This window comes from Camelus ferus, chromosome 16 (genome assembly GCF_009834535.1).
Source record: "Camelus ferus isolate YT-003-E chromosome 16, BCGSAC_Cfer_1.0, whole genome shotgun sequence".
Classification (NCBI taxonomy): domain Eukaryota; kingdom Metazoa; phylum Chordata; class Mammalia; order Artiodactyla; family Camelidae; genus Camelus; species Camelus ferus.
This window is the reverse complement of record NC_045711.1, coordinates 39,478,739-39,496,031: the sequence shown is the minus strand read 5'-3', so window position 1 is coordinate 39,496,031 and position 17,293 is coordinate 39,478,739. Positions and strand designations below refer to the sequence as shown.

At 52.2% G+C, this 17,293-nt stretch overlaps 2 protein-coding genes across 7 annotated transcripts in view; one reads left to right on the top strand and one right to left on the bottom strand.

Annotated features, from left to right (window-relative positions):
- The window catches only part of ABR (ABR activator of RhoGEF and GTPase), a 172,688-nt gene extending 162,274 nt beyond the window's left edge, over positions 1–10,414 (top strand). For 2 of the 5 annotated variants that reach the window (XM_032457509.1, XM_032457507.1), the window contains exons 17-23: positions 1,222–1,281; positions 1,545–1,654; positions 2,354–2,493; positions 3,633–3,767; positions 4,695–4,800; positions 6,950–7,097; positions 7,742–10,394. In XM_032457509.1, the coding sequence (XP_032313400.1) occupies positions 1,222–1,281; positions 1,545–1,654; positions 2,354–2,493; positions 3,633–3,767; positions 4,695–4,800; positions 6,950–7,097; positions 7,742–7,831 (789 nt within the window). In that variant the 3' untranslated portion in view covers positions 7,832–10,394. Of the gene's footprint in view, positions 1–1,221; positions 1,282–1,544; positions 1,655–2,353; positions 2,494–3,632; positions 3,768–4,694; positions 4,801–6,949; positions 7,098–7,741 lie in introns of all 5 variants that reach the window. The other 3 variants (XM_006184974.3, XM_032457510.1, XM_006184972.3) reach the window with 2 other exon arrangements.
- Positions 309–17,283, bottom strand: TIMM22 (translocase of inner mitochondrial membrane 22). 2 transcript variants are annotated; one of them, XM_032457522.1, is made up of 4 exons: positions 16,998–17,283; positions 14,891–15,087; positions 14,305–14,377; positions 309–4,339 (listed from the first exon to the last, which is right to left on the bottom strand). In XM_032457522.1, the coding sequence occupies exons 1-4, from the start codon at positions 17,233–17,235 to the stop codon at positions 4,245–4,247; spliced, it is 603 nt and encodes a 200-aa protein (XP_032313413.1). In that variant the 5' UTR covers positions 17,236–17,283; the 3' UTR covers positions 309–4,244. The 2 variants fall into 2 exon arrangements, with proteins under 2 accessions (XP_032313413.1, XP_006185037.2); XM_006184975.3 differs by lacking the exon at positions 309–4,339 and adding an exon at positions 12,307–12,901 and having other exon boundaries at positions 16,998–17,281.
- Positions 17,284–17,293: the final 10 nt, after the last annotated feature.

Here is a 17,293-nt window from a genome sequence, read left to right as displayed (position 1 = left end):
GTAATAACTAATCCAGGATATGCTTTGAACATTTGGAGTCTTGTGGTCTCAGGAAAATTTTCATTTCCATTTATACAGACATTTTTGTTGAAGCAAAATATAATAGGGTGAGGAATAAAAGACTTTTAAAAAGAAAAATACAAACTAGGACATAATTCTTTGGGAGAAATAGACTAGAAACACAAATTCAAGGAGAAAAAGAAATGTTGCTGGGTTTCTACAAGCGAAAGGAGAACTTGCTTATGTGTTTTTTAAATGGATGATGGCGGGTATCAAATCACTATGGTATTTGGATTCTATGGAATACATTTAAAAGAATGATGTAACAGTTTTATTTTAAGATGTAAATATTTACATTATTCTGGACATTATATTCTTTGCAGCTATTTAAACTTACTTTGGAAATATTCAGGTGTTGACTTTAAAATGTGCCAGGGCGTGCATTGTTTTTCAAAGTGACTTTATGGACGCACACAGGAAAACAGTTTGAAGGCCACTGAGTCAGAGGAATGGAGTCCTGGTTGGTCGCCTGTGAGGGATGCCCCTGGACCTCCCCTGTCGTCCCCACCTGCCTGGGGTTCCTGCCCAGTTTGGGGGCCTCCTCACTCTACAGAGTGTTTGCTTCCTGGGAAACCAACCACTTACCCCAGGTTATCTCACTGAGTCTTCACAACAATCCAGCAAGCAGGTTCTATTACTGGCTGCAGTGAACGAGTAAAACAAATGAGGTTTGGTGAGCTTAAACCTTCCCGAGGTCACCAGTGGCAGAACTGGGGTTCAGTTTACATCTATGTGGCAGCCCCTCCCGTTCAGCACCATGTGCATGGGCTACATCCCCTCCCATCAACTCCAATTCTGGCAGTTGAGCAAGTTGCTTATGCTTTGTGAGCCTCAGTTTCTGCATCTATAAAATGGGATGATAATACCCATCTCACAGGGTGGGGTCAGGAGTGAGTGAGATGTGGTGGGCGAATATGCCTAAGAATGCACCCACCTTCTTCCCAGAACTGAGGGGTAGTCCTTCACTTGGCCAGGCAGGAAGGGCCGAGGGGCTGGAGCCCCATGAAGGGCTGATGTCAAGCTAAGCATCAGCCCCCAGTTCTGCCTTCCTGACCTTTTACCAACTTCCAGGCAGTTGCCGACCAGCAGGGAGAGCTCTGGCTTGGTCTCTGAGCTGTCATCTCTCTCTCACTCACATTCTTTTTCTTTCTTTCTCTGCAGTTGGATCCACAAACTGTTGAAACCAAGAACTGGCACACGGATGTGATTGAGATGAATGGGGTGAGCCCGGAGAACTGGAAGGGTCTGCACAATGGGTGGGCAGCCCAACCCCTGGCTGGCACCCTCGGGGAGCTGTCCCATCCCTGCCCCCTTAGCCCAGCCCCTTTCCCCTCTCCTCTGCCCGCATCCTTCCTGCCCCCACCCTGCAGGTGTTTCAGGGAGCCCCAGGTGGCAGAGGCAGCCCTTGTTTGCAATCCTGGGGGCCCCTGTGTTTGGGGGGCACTCATGTCCTGAGAGATTGTGATTGCCTCGCCCCCAAACAGATCAAAGTGGAATTCTCCATGAAATTCACCAGCCGAGACATGAGCCTGAAGAGGACCCCGTCCAAAAAGCAGACCGGCGTCTTTGGGGTGAAGATCAGCGTGGTGACCAAGTAGGTGCTCCGCCCGGGGCCCCTGCCAGCCTCGCCGTCCAGGCTCCCCTGCCCGCGTCTGGTCCCTCATCAATCACCCTCCAGCTCAGTAGTCACAAGAGCCAGTCTGGAGGGCAAAAGTGGCCCACTGAGGTGTGTCCTCTGCCTCACACAATGCTTTAGAAATAAATGAGCCGGCACTTAATTGTTGGGAGAAGGCATGTGAAAATCCCCGGTTGTCGGCTTCTTATAGTAAGTGGGAAGGTATGACAATGGTAGGCCCGCATCTTGGCTTGGCAGCGGCAGGCTGGAGGCTAAGAGGTGGCTTTCCCCTGGGAAAGGGCATCCTTCAGCTCTCCTCCCCTTGTCTCCAGGACCCAGCCCACCCCCCTCTGTAGGTGACCTGCTGGGTCCCCTGTAGCATTTGAATCTGGGACTTCTGATCTGAGGAACACTCTTTCTTCAGTCTTTAGGTTGATCTCCTAAAACTTCCTCCCACCTTTGTCCCCTGCTGTCCCTCAGCACGCAAGCCTTGGGCAGGCTGTGGGGGTGGGAGGTGGGGGTGGCAATGGCCTCTTTCTTAGCCCTTTCCTGCCACCCCCTCCCCTCAATCCCAGAGGCCAGAGCTCTCTGATGCCAAGGTTTGCAGAGAGGGGCTACATATAGTATCACTGGGGGTCTCCATCCACCCTCCCTCCCCTCACATCTCCTCCCCGCCAGGCGGGAGCGCTCCAAGGTGCCCTACATCGTCCGGCAGTGTGTGGAGGAGGTGGAGAAGCGGGGCATCGAGGAGGTCGGCATCTACCGGATATCAGGGGTGGCCACAGACATCCAGGCGCTGAAGGCCGTCTTTGATGCCAGTGAGTCTGGGAGGCCCAGTCGGGCAGCGGCGGGGAGAGGGTGCTCTAGTAAGCTCGGAGGGCTGGGAGGGCGCACAGTGGAAGTAGGAGGCTTCCCCGTGGAGAGTCCCAACTAGCCGCTGGCAGAGGGGCCTTGGTCTGTGAACTGCAGTCCAGCGTGGCGTGGGCTGGACCATTTCTGAGTCCCTGGGTGAGGCCTCTTCCTGCATCTTCTCATGTCATCCCCTCCCCTCCAATCTCTCATCCATTGCTACAGATAAGAAACCTGAGCCTCACAGGGGTCAAGTCACTGGTCTAGGATACCCAGCTTATAAGCTTTGAGCCTGATTTAAACTCAGATCTTTCTGACTCTAGAGTCTGTTCCTGGTTTTCTTGCTAGGTCCCCAGTGCCTGGCAGGCTATACCAAAACCAAAGGGCTCTGAGCCCGGGCTGGCTGGCTTGGGCGCCCCACCTTCTCCAGGGCCCTGAGTGCCCTCTGGGAGGGGCATTGCTGCCTCTCACTTTGACTGAAAACTCCTTGGTGGTGGGGCCCGACCTTTCTGGTTCTTCCCACCCCTGCCCCATCCTGCCAGTCAGGCTGCAGCCGCAGCACCCCCAGTAGTCAGGACGTGCGAACTGGCCGGGCAGTGCTGATTCTGTGGGAAATGAGAGGGGGCCCAGTGGGTGTCCCTGGAAAGCTGTCAAGCAGACGTGTCTGGGGAGCCTGGGGTAGGGAGCTGGGGACATGCTGGCACATGGCTCCTCTGCACCACCTGGAAGCTGAGGCTTTGTCAGAACATGATTTTAGGTACAAAAAATGTGCAGTGCCTTACCAGGAGGGGCTCAGCAGCAGGGAGATTCCAGTTGGAAGGAGGGTGTGTGACATGTGGTAGGAACGTGGCTTCAGGACTCTGGATGATGAACTATGCTGCCCCCTCCCACCCCCGCGGACTAAAGTCACACACCACCTGCAGGCACTTCCTACATCCTCCTGCCTTTCCTGGGGAGACCAGACCAGAGACGTAGTAGGAGGGTACCCCAGGCAGGCTGTCTTAAGATGGATAGGGGACAAAAATGGCTACCTGCCCAGTGGAGGGCTGTGTCGGGGAGGGAGGTGGCTGAGGCACCCGCCACCCCTGACCTCCCACCTCCCCTACAGATAACAAGGACATCCTGCTGATGCTGAGTGACATGGACATCAATGCCATTGCTGGCACCCTCAAGCTCTACTTCCGGGAGCTGCCCGAGCCCCTCCTCACAGACCGACTTTACCCAGCCTTCATGGAGGGCATCGGTGAGGCCCTGGGGGACCTGAGGGCCAGGCCTCCCTGACCAGCAGAGTAAAGAGCAAGAGAGGAGATCTGTGGCTTCCCCTGCTTGTTGATGTACCCAATGCACTGCAGTCACGTGGCTGAGTGGCCTGGAGGGTGAGGTGTGGCCTGCGGGGGCCTGATCCGGAGGCTAGAGCCTCTCTCCCCTCTTGTCCCTTCGGGCTGCCCTCTGTGCCTCCTCCTTGGACACTGACCTCCTTGCTTAGAAACCCAGGATCCAGGGAAATCTTCCTTGAGGTGGGTGGTCGGGGGCTGGTGCCCCGGGGCCAGGGAGAAGCCTGGTTAGGGCTGGGGCGCGCTTGACACAGCTGCTCCCGAGACTTCCAGAAGGAGTGTTGTCTCATCTCTCCTGTGCCTGGGGTGGGGAGGAAGCTGAGGGCCCTGGCTGGCAGGGCTCTGGCCTCCATCACCTAGGCCAAATCCAGGTCTGGGCGCATCCCTCATCTTCTCCTGGGGCAGGTCAGGGCTTCAGTCACTACAGGAAATGAGGAGCCCATGGAAGGCTGCTCACCGTCAGGCTCTGGCAACAGAGGTGCTTAAAAAAGAGAGAATATTTGCACTGATGGCATCATTGTGTTAAACTCAGCCTTACAAGACCAGGGATGGGGAATGGCTCCAGCCCCAAAGGCCCCTGCAGTGAGGGGAGGAAAGGTGTCTGTTCCCCACCAGCCAGCCTCCTGGCTGAGTTACAGGTTGTGGGTGGGGCCTCCTTTAGGAACCTACTAATAGTCCATCCTTGGGAAAGTACCAGGCCCTTCCCTGCAGGGTCTGCTCCCCTGACCCCCTGCAGCCTCTCCCTCAGGGTCCTGCAGCCTCCTGACCACAGGGCGCTGGCCAGAGCCTCCCCACCTGGGAACCGAGCCCCACCCTAGCCCCTTCTCTGCCCACAGCCCTGTCAGACCCTGCTGCCAAGGAAAACTGCATGATGCACCTGCTCCGCTCCTTGCCTGACCCCAACCTCATCACCTTCCTCTTCCTGCTGGAACACTTGAAAAGGTAACAACAGCAGGGACTGAGTCCGGGGGAAGAGGGCAGGGCACCATGGGAGGCTCCAGCTGGGGAGGACACATCCGCTGGGGGACCCATATCCTTGGCACTTCCTCATGGGTGCTGGTCTCTGCTGGGCCACCAAAGCAGGGTGAGAGTTTGCTCTTCAAAATCTTGCATTCAAATTCTCCTGTTTTGAGAAATACTTGCATCCTAATGGCAACCTCAAATATTGGCCAGACTGCTCAGAAAGTAGGGCTAGAGCCAAGGACTATAGGTGAATTTTACAGTGAGTGGCTCATTCAGTCCACTTGGTGTTTTTTAAATGGAACAGAAGAGACAGCATCAGGGTGCACTGCGAGCAATGGGTGTGCACATTCTGTTCGGTATGTATGCTGCGTGTACTGGATGATCATGTAAAACGTGTGTTACTATGGGTCACAGTCCAAAAACTTTGAAGCCTGCTGGTGTTGACCCACACCTCATCTAACAGACAGGGAATCCAAGTCCCTAGCCTAACAGGGACTTACTTGGGGTTAGCAGCAGCTCTGTCCTGAGGATCCACATCTCCCAAATCCTAAACTATGGCCCTTCCCGCCTTCTCCCGCCCCTTCTGTAGCCGGGTCAGACTAAGAGCTGCTAAAGTTGACGCCTACAGCAAAGTTCTGAACTGACGCCAGCCCTGACAGTGACCTTGTCACTCACTTTTGAGCCCAGACCAGTCCCAGGTGTAAGTGGGGAGGAAAAGTCCCCGGGCGCCCCTTAAATCCACTTGTCACCCAGGACTGGGGAGCCGGCGGAGAGGGGCCACGAGCCCTCAAGCCCAGGTGCCCGGCAGTGGCTGAGCCAGACCAGGCCAGGCTTGGAGGGCCTGCGGGACCTGGGAACGCCTGGCTGCTGTCTTGTTTTTCCCATTATGAGACATTTTCCCTCTGGTTTGGCCAGAACCAAAGTCCCAACCAGTTCCCAAATAGTTTGGCGAGCGCTGTGGGGAGGACACACAGAGGAGTGGGAAGGGAAAATTCATTAGGTTTTCCACCCTGGGAATCGGGCACAGTCTGTTCCCACATCTGGGCCCCTGGCCGGGGCATGTGTGTGTGTGTGTATGTGTGTATTTGTGTGTGTGGTGAGGGGCCGGGCCAGCTGCACAGCTGCCTCCTGGCATGGCAGTGTTTGCCCGTTTCCAAAGCAGCCAGCAGGCACGTCCATGGCTCCTGCCTGGAGGGTGGAACACTGGTGGAGCGGGAGTCGGGTGAGAGGTGCTGCATGGGGCAGTCAGGTCTCACCCCAGGAACATTGCCTTGGACTAGGGGAGGCCCAGGGCCTCTCTGATATGTTGGGTGGCACTGAGCCTGCCTGGACACCAGCCACAGATGGTAGCCCCTACTGTCACTCAGGAGAAATATCTACAGAGCATCTGGCCTATTGTGCAAGAGAAGCAGAGGAAGACCCAAAGGGAGGAAGCTCTGGGGTCCCATGAGGCAGACCCTTCTGGAAAGGTGCGGGAGAACAGCCCCTGGGCTCCATTTGGGATTAGGGATGTTCTGCCACAGCACAGCAGGCAGGGCCTCAGGCCTAGTCAGCCACTGCTGCTGGGGCCCCTGCCCGCCCCGCCCACTCTGACTGTTCCTCCAGGACCCTCCCCAGCTGGGCTGACCTGGGGCAACGCCCAGGGTGGTGAAGAGCTCGGGCTCTAGAGGCTGCTGCCTGGTTCAGACCCCAGCTCTACCACTTGCTAGCTGGGTGACTTTGGGCAAGTCACTTAACCTCGTTGTACTTTCCTTCCTTCATCTATACAGTGGAGATGATAATATAGCTACCCAAAGGCTTATGATGAGCATGAATTATTATAGGGAAAGTTCCTGGACCAGTAATACCAACTCTAAGGCATGGGAATTGGAGTGGGTCCTTCTGGCTCTGACGGTTTACCATCAGTTCAGGGGGTGGCCCAGGGGCTGGGAATCTGTTGTTGGAAGGTACTGGAACATAGCTGGGAACTTGGTCCCTTGGCTTAGTCCGCTCCCTACCAAGCGGTCTCTCCCCTTAGAAGAGGGAGGCTGGTGACCACCTCTGGGAATCCTTCCAGGAGCTGTTAACAGCCAATGGTCTGGAGCCCCAAGTGGCTGCCAGAAATGACTTCTTTCTCCCTCCCTTTCAGGGTTGCTGAGAAGGAACCCATCAACAAAATGTCCCTTCACAACCTGGCTACCGTGTTTGGCCCCACGTTACTGAGACCCTCAGAAGTGGAGAGCAAAGCGCACCTCACATCAGCTGCCGACATCTGGTCCCATGATGTCATGGCACAGGTACCTCCAGCGCTGCCTGGGCCTGTGGCAGGCGGAGGGGAGAGACCAGCCCCCGAGGGGTGGAGAGAAAACAGTTCGGAGTCCAACACCTCTCCCCTCCTGAGCAGCTGGGTGGATGGTGTGTAGGATGTCACCAGGGAGGCAGGGCCCTGGAAAGTCTGCCCCTCCAAGACCAAACCAAGAAGTATGAGCCTAGACCAGGGACCCAGAGATTGTCTGTCCTGGGTGCTGGCTGCAATCCTGGGAGTGCCTGGACCCCAGAAAGCAAGCTCAGCAGTACTGGAAAAATCTGGGGCCTTGTCCTCATGCTTGGAAACTCTAGGACTGCTTCCGAGGTCGGGAAGCTTCCCTGGGAGCCCTGCAAGACCCAGGAGAGGGTCCAACCTAAAACAGGGCTGCCAAGCCAAAGCCAACCTCTGGAGCCGGTTGGAAGTTTATGACTGAGGTTGGGGAAGTGGCCTCAGGCACCCCACCCACTACCCTGCAGCGCCCTCTACTGCTGCAAATGGGCAGCCACCCTGGGCTAGGAGCAGGCAGCCTGAGGGGGAGGGGAGCAACACAGAACCCATCGCCAAGACCATTTCTCCTCAGAGGAGGGCTTCCAGGGCAAGGGCCCCAGGCTCAGTGTCCCGTGTCTCCCACAGGTCCAGGTCCTCCTCTACTACCTGCAGCACCCCCCCATCTCCTTCGCAGAACTAAAGCGGAACACACTGTACTTCTCCACCGACGTGTAGCCTGAGGTGGGAGCAGCTGTGGGGAGGTGGCCTGAGCCAGCCTCTCCAGCAGGGACCCAACACAGACTTGAAGGACTACAATAGAAAACTTCCAAACCCAGTGCTCCAGACTCCAAGGGACACAGATTACCAAGAACTGGAAGACGCGCATCTTTTGTGCCACCTTGTACAAAGCCAGCTGCCCCGACCCCAGCCTCACCGCACACCCTGGGCTCTGCCCTCTGCACCTCTAGTTGTGTCTAATGCTCCGTGCCGTTCGGGAATTGTTTTACGTCTGTTTGTCATGCAGAAAAGGTAGTGACCGACCTGGTGCGGGCATACAGACAGCCTGCTATGTTCTTTCATTTCCTCCAACACTTTCTTTCCTCCCGAGTCCAGTCCAAGGGCTTTTCTTTTGCACTGTAACTGTTGCCAGCTTCTCCTCTCTTGGCCCTGCTCCCAGATCGCTGTCTCCTGGCAGCCTCCCCTTGGCCTTCCCCTACCCTCTCCTCCCTCCCGGCCTGCCCGCATGCATGTGCAGCCTTGGTTTTTGATCCGTCACCTGGAAAGTTCTGAGGAGGCCCTGGGTGGCAGTGGCGGTGGCAGTGGCGGCTGGTCAGATGCCGCCCCCTGGCCCTCTTGCCCTCCTCCACCCGTGGAAGCGCACCTGCTTTGCCTGGCCGCCTGTGCAAATGTCGGACAAGGAGACAGGCTCACACTAATCCTCAGCTTAGCACAGGCTGGAGAATGGATTTCTGGGATTTCCCACCTGAGAGCCTCCATTTCTGGGGTTTATCTGTTCTGTCTCCAGTAGCAGTGAGGCATCTTTGACTGTTCCTTCTACTGCTTTTCAGTTCCTTTTACCCTGGTGGTAGATTTCCTTTGAGTGTAAAGACTCACAAGTGACCTGCTATCATGGTAGCCGGCGGTCAGGAAAGAATCGGGGGAGATGGGAGAGTCGGGCCACTGAGGAAACAGGACAGGCTGGATGTTCAGAGGAGCGCCACGGGGCGCTGGGGGTCCTAAGTTGGGGGGCAGAGGCTCTCAGCAGCAAGGAGTTGTGGCTTTTCTAGGGGAGCCAGGCTTCTGGGAGGGCAACTACTAGGGCTGAACAGGTGTCCTGAAACAGGCAGGCTCTATCCGGGGGGAGCTCTTCCTGGTGGCTCATGCACCTCGTGGTACCTTTGCCTTAGATTTTACACTTTCTCCACAGCCAAGCACTGCCATGGGGCAGCCCCCACGGCCACGTGTGCGCCAGGGCCTGGGACAGGCAGGCACAGTCCAGCAGTAGCCAGCCGTCATGGTGCTGCCTCCTTACCCCCAGCTTCTTGGATGCAGACTTTTGGGGTAACTGTGAAACTCTAGAAGTTGGGGAAGAATGAGGAGTCACAGGCACGGTCCTCTCTGGGAACTGGGTTTTGCAGGGAACCCTTGTTGTTGACATTCAGGGATCAGCAGGTTCCCTTCCCAACTTTGAGACCCACTGCTCAGTCTGGAAAGGAGTGAGAAGTAGCCCCAAAGCGCAGTCTCTTCCCACTGAGCAGCAGCAGCCGGCCTGTGGCAATTGGCCTGGGAGGGCGGTCACTTGGGGCTGCAAGGGCTTGAGCCGCAGTGCACAGCTCGCTGGCTCTCCTCGGTGGTGACAAAGACCTGATTCTAGGCCCTTGGGATTGGAGAGAACAGCTCCCCTAGCTTGAGATCTGGGCTGTTTGTTTTAAAAGAAGCTGTGGCACTTGCTCAGTGAGGGGAAGGGCCCTTTCTCATCTTGTTTACACCTGATGCCCAGTCGTGGGCAGAATGGCACATTCTGTGCAAGCTGGAGGAAAGAGATGCGTAAGAGGAGGGAAATACTGACCCCCAGGTGCCTATTAGCAGCTCAGGAAGGAGCCCTGCTCCCTGAGACAGGAGGTGGAGAAAGAATGCCACCTGAGTCTAAAGATCCCCATGTCTGACCATCCCTGGAGTCAGTTCGGCGCTCAGGAGCTGGTGTGTGGCATGGAAGTCTTGGCTTCCAAAGCCACTGACTGGAATGAACTGGAGGCCCAGCTAGAGCTAATTACAGTGTCTCCCACCTCCCCAAAATAAGGGATGTTTGCTTCTCAGCATCAGGTAGCTACCGCAGTCCCCAACCTTGCTTAGGCCATATGAGAACAAGAGGAAGGCTGGAAGGGCTAAGAAATGCAAAAGGCTCAGAATATTTATAAATTCCACCCCCAGAGCGGGGAGGGGCAGGTACCAGACCTGGACTAAAGCTGCACCAAGGAAATAGCCCATGAGTTCTCCTGAGAGACAGGGACTGTGCAGCCCAGAACCCCCAGCCACTGTGCCCAGGAGGGCAGGCTGTGCCAACTGGAGCCCAGCAGACAGGCTACAGGAATCCTGGGTGCCTGTCCTTGCTGGAAATGGCTGTGGGCTGCCGGCGTTTGCTGATACAGGTAGGATGGGACCCTTCATTCATATTTGACTTTAATAAGTTGGTAAGGATATATTTTTCTTTGGTCTATGTTCTGTTTCAACTTATGTAGATTATTATAAAATGATGTAAACCACGTGAAGAGGAAAATGTTAATAAAAAAAATGCAAAGCCCCAACATTTGCACACAACTCAGCCCTGTGGTGTGGACATTTGTGTTCTCAGGAGTCCAGGGAAGACCACCAATCTAAATATTTAACTCTTCCAGCTGCATCCAGATGTGAGTTTCCAAGAATCTATTTACCTAAACTACCCCCTGCACTTCCCTGAGGCCTGTGGGGACCGTGGCAGTTTTGGGGGAGGTGAACCCATGCCCTCTCCTTGCTCTTTCACAAATGCCTCCAGGTCAGTCACCAGACAGTTCTCTTCACAAAATACAAATGCCCCACCAGGGACCTGGCCATCAGTATGCCTCAGACAAGTGGCAGGAAGTTGTCCATTCAAATGGACGCTCATTTTACATAAACTAAGCTACATTCTCCTTGGAAGTGGCAGGTCTTTGGGGCAGCCTTTTGCCTAATCTGCTTGTTGGAGAAGCTAGGTCCCCTAGAGGGCCCAGTCTCCCTTTAGAGAGTGAGTGGGGTTAACATAGGCTCCCACCAGCCTAAGCCACTGGACACTGTTTATTCTGGAGATCAGGAACAGATGTCTCTGAAAATCGGTGTTTGGTTTATGAGCTCATACTGACTCCTTAGCCATCTAAAACAGGAAACTATTCATCTCCTCTCCTGACTGAAGAGTCAATATGGACAATGCTTGGCTTATTGTACTGATGGCCACTGACAGCCGAGGGTTCATCTTTTCCAAGGCAGTTGTGAGTGTAGCATCTCTTGTACTCGGTCATTCAGCATATCTGACCCCACACACTAGACTGGATGGCAGAAGGGGCGCACATCCTAGCACTTTAACAGGTACCAAGGCCAAGTGTTTGCTCTTGCTCTAAGTGCTTATTGATGACTTATTTAGGGATAATATAGGAAACGCTCCTAAATTTGTTCTCAGACCTCCTAGGATACTCCAGCCAGCCTAGCAGCAGTGGAGCCTCATGACTGAGACTGGGACAGGCATGATATAGAATTCACCATAGAAGGACATGAGCCTTGTACTCACATTCATTCCAAGGGAACAGCAGACATGGCAGAGGAAGGTGTCACCAGCTGGGCTTGACATTATCACATACACACACTCAAGATGTCTGGATGGTTCAGCTCAGTCTGAATTCTGGTTAAGGGTGGGTAAGCCAGAAGACAGACAAGGAAAGAAAGCCAAAAGAAGGCAAAGGAATGACTATCCAGTAGAATAAAGGAGCTGTTACCACTGGCTGAAGGTGGCCCGAATTACACGGCCCCCACCAAGCTACCTGCCTGTCACCAAGAGCAAAAGCCAGGTTCATCTCCACCCCAGCGCCGAAGCACTGGAGTAAAGCGGCACCTGCGGCAGACCCAGACTGTAAAAGGCTGGGCTTTTGCCTGTGGCGCACAATGAGGCTGGGCTGCAACTGTCAGAAAAAGGCCACCAGATCAACTCAAAAACAAGTGTTCAAGGGGGAAAAAACCACTGGCACCAGAGAAAAAGGGTGCCAGTGAACAGCTCCTCAACAATGTCTGATCGTAGCCCATAGCTCCTGGGATTTAGTCACCACGATGATCACAGCAGGACCTTTCACATGTGTCCTTGACCAGGGCCTGGTCCAGCAGTCAGAGCATACCACCAACGTGTGGTTCAGACTACAGGCATTCCTATCGGCCAGCACACAGGAGGGTTTTTTAGAAGGGGCTGGTAGGGGTTATTCATGGAATTTCAGTGTATCCTAGGACATGGCGAGGCTGGGCTGTTTTGGGGGGAAGGCCCTGGCCAATGGAACAATCTCAGTGAGGATAACACTACTGTACAGACCCTGAGAATCCCACACTCCCAGAATTCTTAGGAGCTTTCTCATGGTTTCCCTTTGGATATTAATCTTTGGGCCATCTAGTACCATTTTGGGGAACTATGAAATTTGAAAATAAAAATAAACCAACCATTTAAACTGTAATATAAATATATATATTTTTAACAAGGATAGCAGAATGCTAAACAAAATGACATAATTGGTCAGACGGCGTAAACGTACTTTGCCCTGCCCTGATGTGTGAGATGGATGACTGCATGGACGTCCAAGACAGAAGAGCTTCCAGGGTATGTAAAGTGCCCTCTGTTCCCACAGCGCCGAACAACCAGGGGGCCAGATGTGGTCAGGACTGAACCTCTGTGGAACTCAATTCCTCCAAGTCAACACACTGACTCCTGATCTGCCCGTGAGAGAGAGGAGCTGGCATGGCACACATCCCACACATAGCCTGGGGAGTCCAGGAGCAGAGAGTGCGGCCGCTCAGAGGCTGGAGGCAGATTGAAGCCAGGCGGTTCCTGCATGACACCAACTATATAAGGAAAAACCAATGTCTTCAGTCTGAAGCCAGTGCCCTGGAGCAGAGCAGAAACTGCCCTCCACAGAACAGCTCTGATCCTGGGCTGGCACTGTCCTTCTCGAGGCAACTGCTCTCACCGTAGGTAATAATCAATCGCAGCAGAGAAAGCAGCAAAACCTCCACAACCAATGACCCCAGCCTTTAAGCCAGCTGTAAAGCAAACAGAGATGACATTACCTGTGGTGAGAGATGCCAGTACAGGCTGCATTCGGGAAAAGTTTGTACACCCACAGATGCAAAGAAACCATCATGTTCTAAGTCATTCAACTTAGCAGAGAGCTGGGAGACTTCGATGACACTGTGCACACAATCTGATCCAGTGTGCTTTTATCTAACTGTACGTTCATTTCACTTTTCTCATTCTAAAGAATGACTATTTCCAGTCTCATGAAAGTAGCCCCTCACAGGCATGAAACTGGTTAAGAGAACCAGTCCTTGGAATCAGGTGAAAGCATATGGCCTGTTACCCTGATTTGTTTATGGAATAAATTCCTGGGAAGGTGATCAAAGCAATTCTGGAGGGATCTGAGCCTCTCAAAGGCCCTGACAAGGCTGAGAGATGGGAACACCAAAGGAGGAGTTACCCTATAAATCACAAACGGCTGTTTGAGGAGTAAAAACAGGTTTTAATGATAGCAAATCACCCCTCCTCTCAAAAAATGAGAAAATAGACTTTTTGCTTTGGCTAAGTCTGGGCACAGCAGCTGAAAAGTGGCCCAGCAATGGGGACCGTTAGGAAAGTCAAGTCACTGACGCACACCAACAGGGAGAAGGGGCAGGGAAGCTGTTTCTTTCTTCGTTGTTTACAGCTGATAATCCAACATTTCTAGAACACCTATATTTGGCTTTCAAGCAGTAAAAATCTAAGAATCCTAAACTGCAAAAAGACATTACTGTGATAACTTATACACAAAATTAAGGTGACAATTGTATAGTAATTTTAAAAAAAGGCTAACTGTTTGAAATGCATGGAGCTGAAAGTTCAGCAGAGCCCACTATTTGGACAGCAGGTCTTCCAGGGCTGCATGAGGCCCAGCTCTGCTTCTCTACTACCCTGCATAGCAACGTACTCTAGAAGTTACTTATTGTGAGGATAGTCTCCCATATTTCCCGTGTGGGGGCAGTTTTCTAAGACAGATCTGGATCTATTTATGGTTCTCACCTTGGGGGTGACTCTGTCCCCCAGGGACATCTGGTGATGTCTGGGGACACTTTTAGTTGTCACAACTAAGGGATGCTACTGGCATCTAGTGGGTAGAGGCCAGGGATGCTGCTAAACATCCTACAATGCACAGGACAGCTGCCCGCTCCCAGCAAAGATTCATCTGGTCCAAAATGTCAACAATGCCAAGGATCAGAAATCCTGATCTAGATACTAGAAGTTTCCAAAACTGAGTTAACACAGAAGCACACATGATTTCCTTGTCAGAAGGGAAGAGAATCCAGTATTTGCATATGCCTTACGCTGTCCCTGGAACACTCATGTTTGAAATGTCAACTTCAGCATGTTGTTCAAGGCCACATAGAAAACCGTTTGGGAACTGTTTACTAACCTCTGAAACCAATGGCTCCTCCAGTGATGCAGCCACTAATGACACTGTTCTTCCAATCTGATTTTCCCCGGTACTGCGGGTGGAGAAAAGCAGTTCAGAGCCAAAGAAATAAGCCAGACAAGATGATTAAGGAAAAAAAACACACACACACACACACAACAGGGTTTCAAGCTGGCTAATTCAGTCCCTCCCCAAAGGAAACTTAATCTTTTTCTTTTTCAAAAGTATAGTTCTTAAAATTTGAATGTGTTCACTAACGCTTCCTGAAGGTGGTCCTAGAGCACTGAAACCAAGGGCAACATTTGAGAAGTAATCAAAATCTCTTCTCAAGTTCCCCAATAAGTTTCATGTTTAAAATTATTAACATACTAGCCTACAACTTCTAGCCTACAAAAACAAGTAAAAAATAATGCAAGCCCCAATCATTAGCGCACAAAAAGTTTGCTTTAGGGACTATTTAACGGAAATTGAATCTAGCAAGTATTGGACATTTCTGATCTGCTTTCTAGTAACATTAAGAGCATTTCTCCTGAGAAGTTGTACGATGGAAACAGGCAAGGCTTTCTCAGAAGGCAGGGACACTTACAGATTCTACCAAACACTCAGTGCAAGAAAACATGGCGCCCACAATGGCAAAATTTTTGGCGTAGGACATTCCTCTCTGCCCCATGTCCTTAAGAACTTCTTTTGCCGTCGGTGTACGGTAAGGATCCTTAGGGTCAAAGCCCACATTGGTATCAATGCCAGCAGTGAACACCCCAAATGCACCTCCCAAGACAAATCCTAAAAACAAACACAGAGATGAAGATTTCTTTGGCATGTTTTCTGGATTACTGTAATAGGGTCAAACTCAAACAGCACTTTTTTTGTTGTTAACTTTTAATTTGACAAATGGCACCTTTTGGATGGCCACCAGTGAAAGGAACACCTACCTCCTTGCCTCACAAACTCTCCACCTGCCTGGTACTACATACACAATCCAGGATCTATCCTGCTGGCAGCTGCTTCTCTGTCTCTTGTTGGATTTCTTCCTCCTTTCATTTCCTAACATTCCTCAAGATTCAGTCTTTAACCCTCTTTCTCTCTCTACACTCTCATATGTGAACCAGTCACCCCCAAGTATCAGTCATCAACTTTGCAAACCACTCCTGTGATGATGGTGACATTCATAATAGTCATTTGGTAAGCACCATGTGCCAACTACTCTTGATGCTTTACAGTCACAGCCTTATTTATTCTTCACAGTCCTGTTAGGTCTATACTAGCATTTTCTCCTTTCACTAGCTGAAGAAACTGAGGCTCAGAAAAGTTAAGTGACTTCCCTAAGGTCACAAAGCTACCAAATGACAGTCCCCACACTGCTGTTCACAGCTGACTTCCTGAGCCTGCTGGACATTTCCATATGAATCTCCTCTCACCACCTCAAGGTCACTATATGTTCAACGAAATCATGGGCACCTCCCCTCCAGACTCCTACTTAAGGCTCCTTCTTTCCAATCACTCTCGGTCCAAACTTCAGGGGCATTTCTGACTGCTCTTTGCTTTCCACTGTAACCCTAAGTTCACAATTATCATCCTAATCTAGGGCCTTTATCACTTCCAACCTGGAGCACTCCAAAGATTCATCCACCATTTCAACAGATAAGTGATTTTTTAGGATCTGACACAGTGATGAACAAAGACCCAGTCCACGTCTCAGAGAGCTTCAGTCTAGCAAATCTCCTATTCGGTCTCCCTATCTACAGACTTTTCTTCTTTTTGCCACACTCCACCCTGAGTCCTCATGCTCATTACCACCAGTTACCCTCTAAAAAATCATCAGTTACTGCCCTAATGCCTGCAGGTAAAAAGCTCAAACCCCTCCCTCCACTCCCATCTTGAAATGACAGTTCCCCTCCTCTTTGTATACCCTCATTCTCTCATCCTTCAAGACATGGCTCCAGTCTCACCTCCTCTTGTGGCCTTCCCCCAACCAAAAAAAAAATCTCCTTCTTCTTTCTACCCTACTTCACATTGTTACTCTCACCACGCTCGTTTCTTAACTGCCTTTCATTCTCAATGAGATTGCAACTCATCTGCAACTGTGGTCAGCCTCTTTACTCTGCACACAGGAAGAACACCTACACTCTCAAATCCTCAAAAAAAAAAAAAAAAAAAAAAAGCCAAGTCGACTTCTTTCCCCCTCATTCCCCCTCTGTCTAGTCACACTGGCCACAGTGGTTTTTCTGGGTTTTTTTCTAACCTCAAGACCATTGCAGGTACTATTCCCTATGTCTGCAGCACTCTCCTCCAGGCTCCTTCTCAACATTTTTACTTCTATGTATATTAAAATATTAGCCTCGTGAGGACAAGGCTCTCGCCCTGTCTCTCCACTGCCAGGCACGTGATAGTTGCTCAGTAACAATTTGCTGAAAAATCATTATTTAAAACCGAATGAATGAATGAATGAATGAGGTCGAGCATCTTATACCCCCAAGGCCCTGACCCAGGACCTATTCTCTGACCCGATTTCCAGAGACGAGAGACAATATTGGGGTCTAGGGACGCGCTGCTCGAGTTCACTGAACCAGGTGGAGACTGGTCAAGGTCAAGGCCCACGGGCTCCACGCCTCCCAGGTGCGCGGCCTTCTTGGAAAGGGACCCCGCTGCCTTCCAAGCTCTCAGCCTCTTAAATGCCCCCCACGTCGCCTCACCTCCCACACAGGCCAACGCCGCCTTGAAGGCGCAGCTTTCCATCGCCTTCTCGATCATCTTCTGCTCGTCACTCTTGGCGGGACTCGGGATCCCGCCCAGGCTCCCAGGCTCCAGGACCCGGGGCTGACGCTTGTCACCCACCAGGTACTGCAGAAGAAGGCTGTACTGCAGCGGGGCTTCGGCGGAAGCCGCCGCTTCAGGCGCGGAGTCCCCGGTACCGGGGGCCGTGGCCGCCATGACGATAGGAGCCCCAGAAACCTGGCGTCATTCTTCCCACGGCAGATTCCACAAGCTT

What these genes read in the sequence shown, in the direction of transcription:
- TIMM22 (XM_032457522.1), bottom strand. Translation starts at nt 17,235, where the DNA reads ATGGCGGCCACGGCCCCCGGTACCGGGGACTCCGCGCCTGAAGCGGCG. An exon ending in GGCGTTGGCCTGTGTGGGAG is followed by an intron (nt 15,088 to 16,997) that starts GTGAGGCGACGT and finishes GTTTGTTTTTAG; the next exon opens with GATTTGTCTTGGGAGGTGCA. An exon ending in AGGAGCCATTGGTTTCAGAG is followed by an intron (nt 4,340 to 14,304) that starts GTTAGTAAACAG and finishes CTCTTTTTTAAG; the next exon opens with CACCTCTGTTGCCAGAGCCT.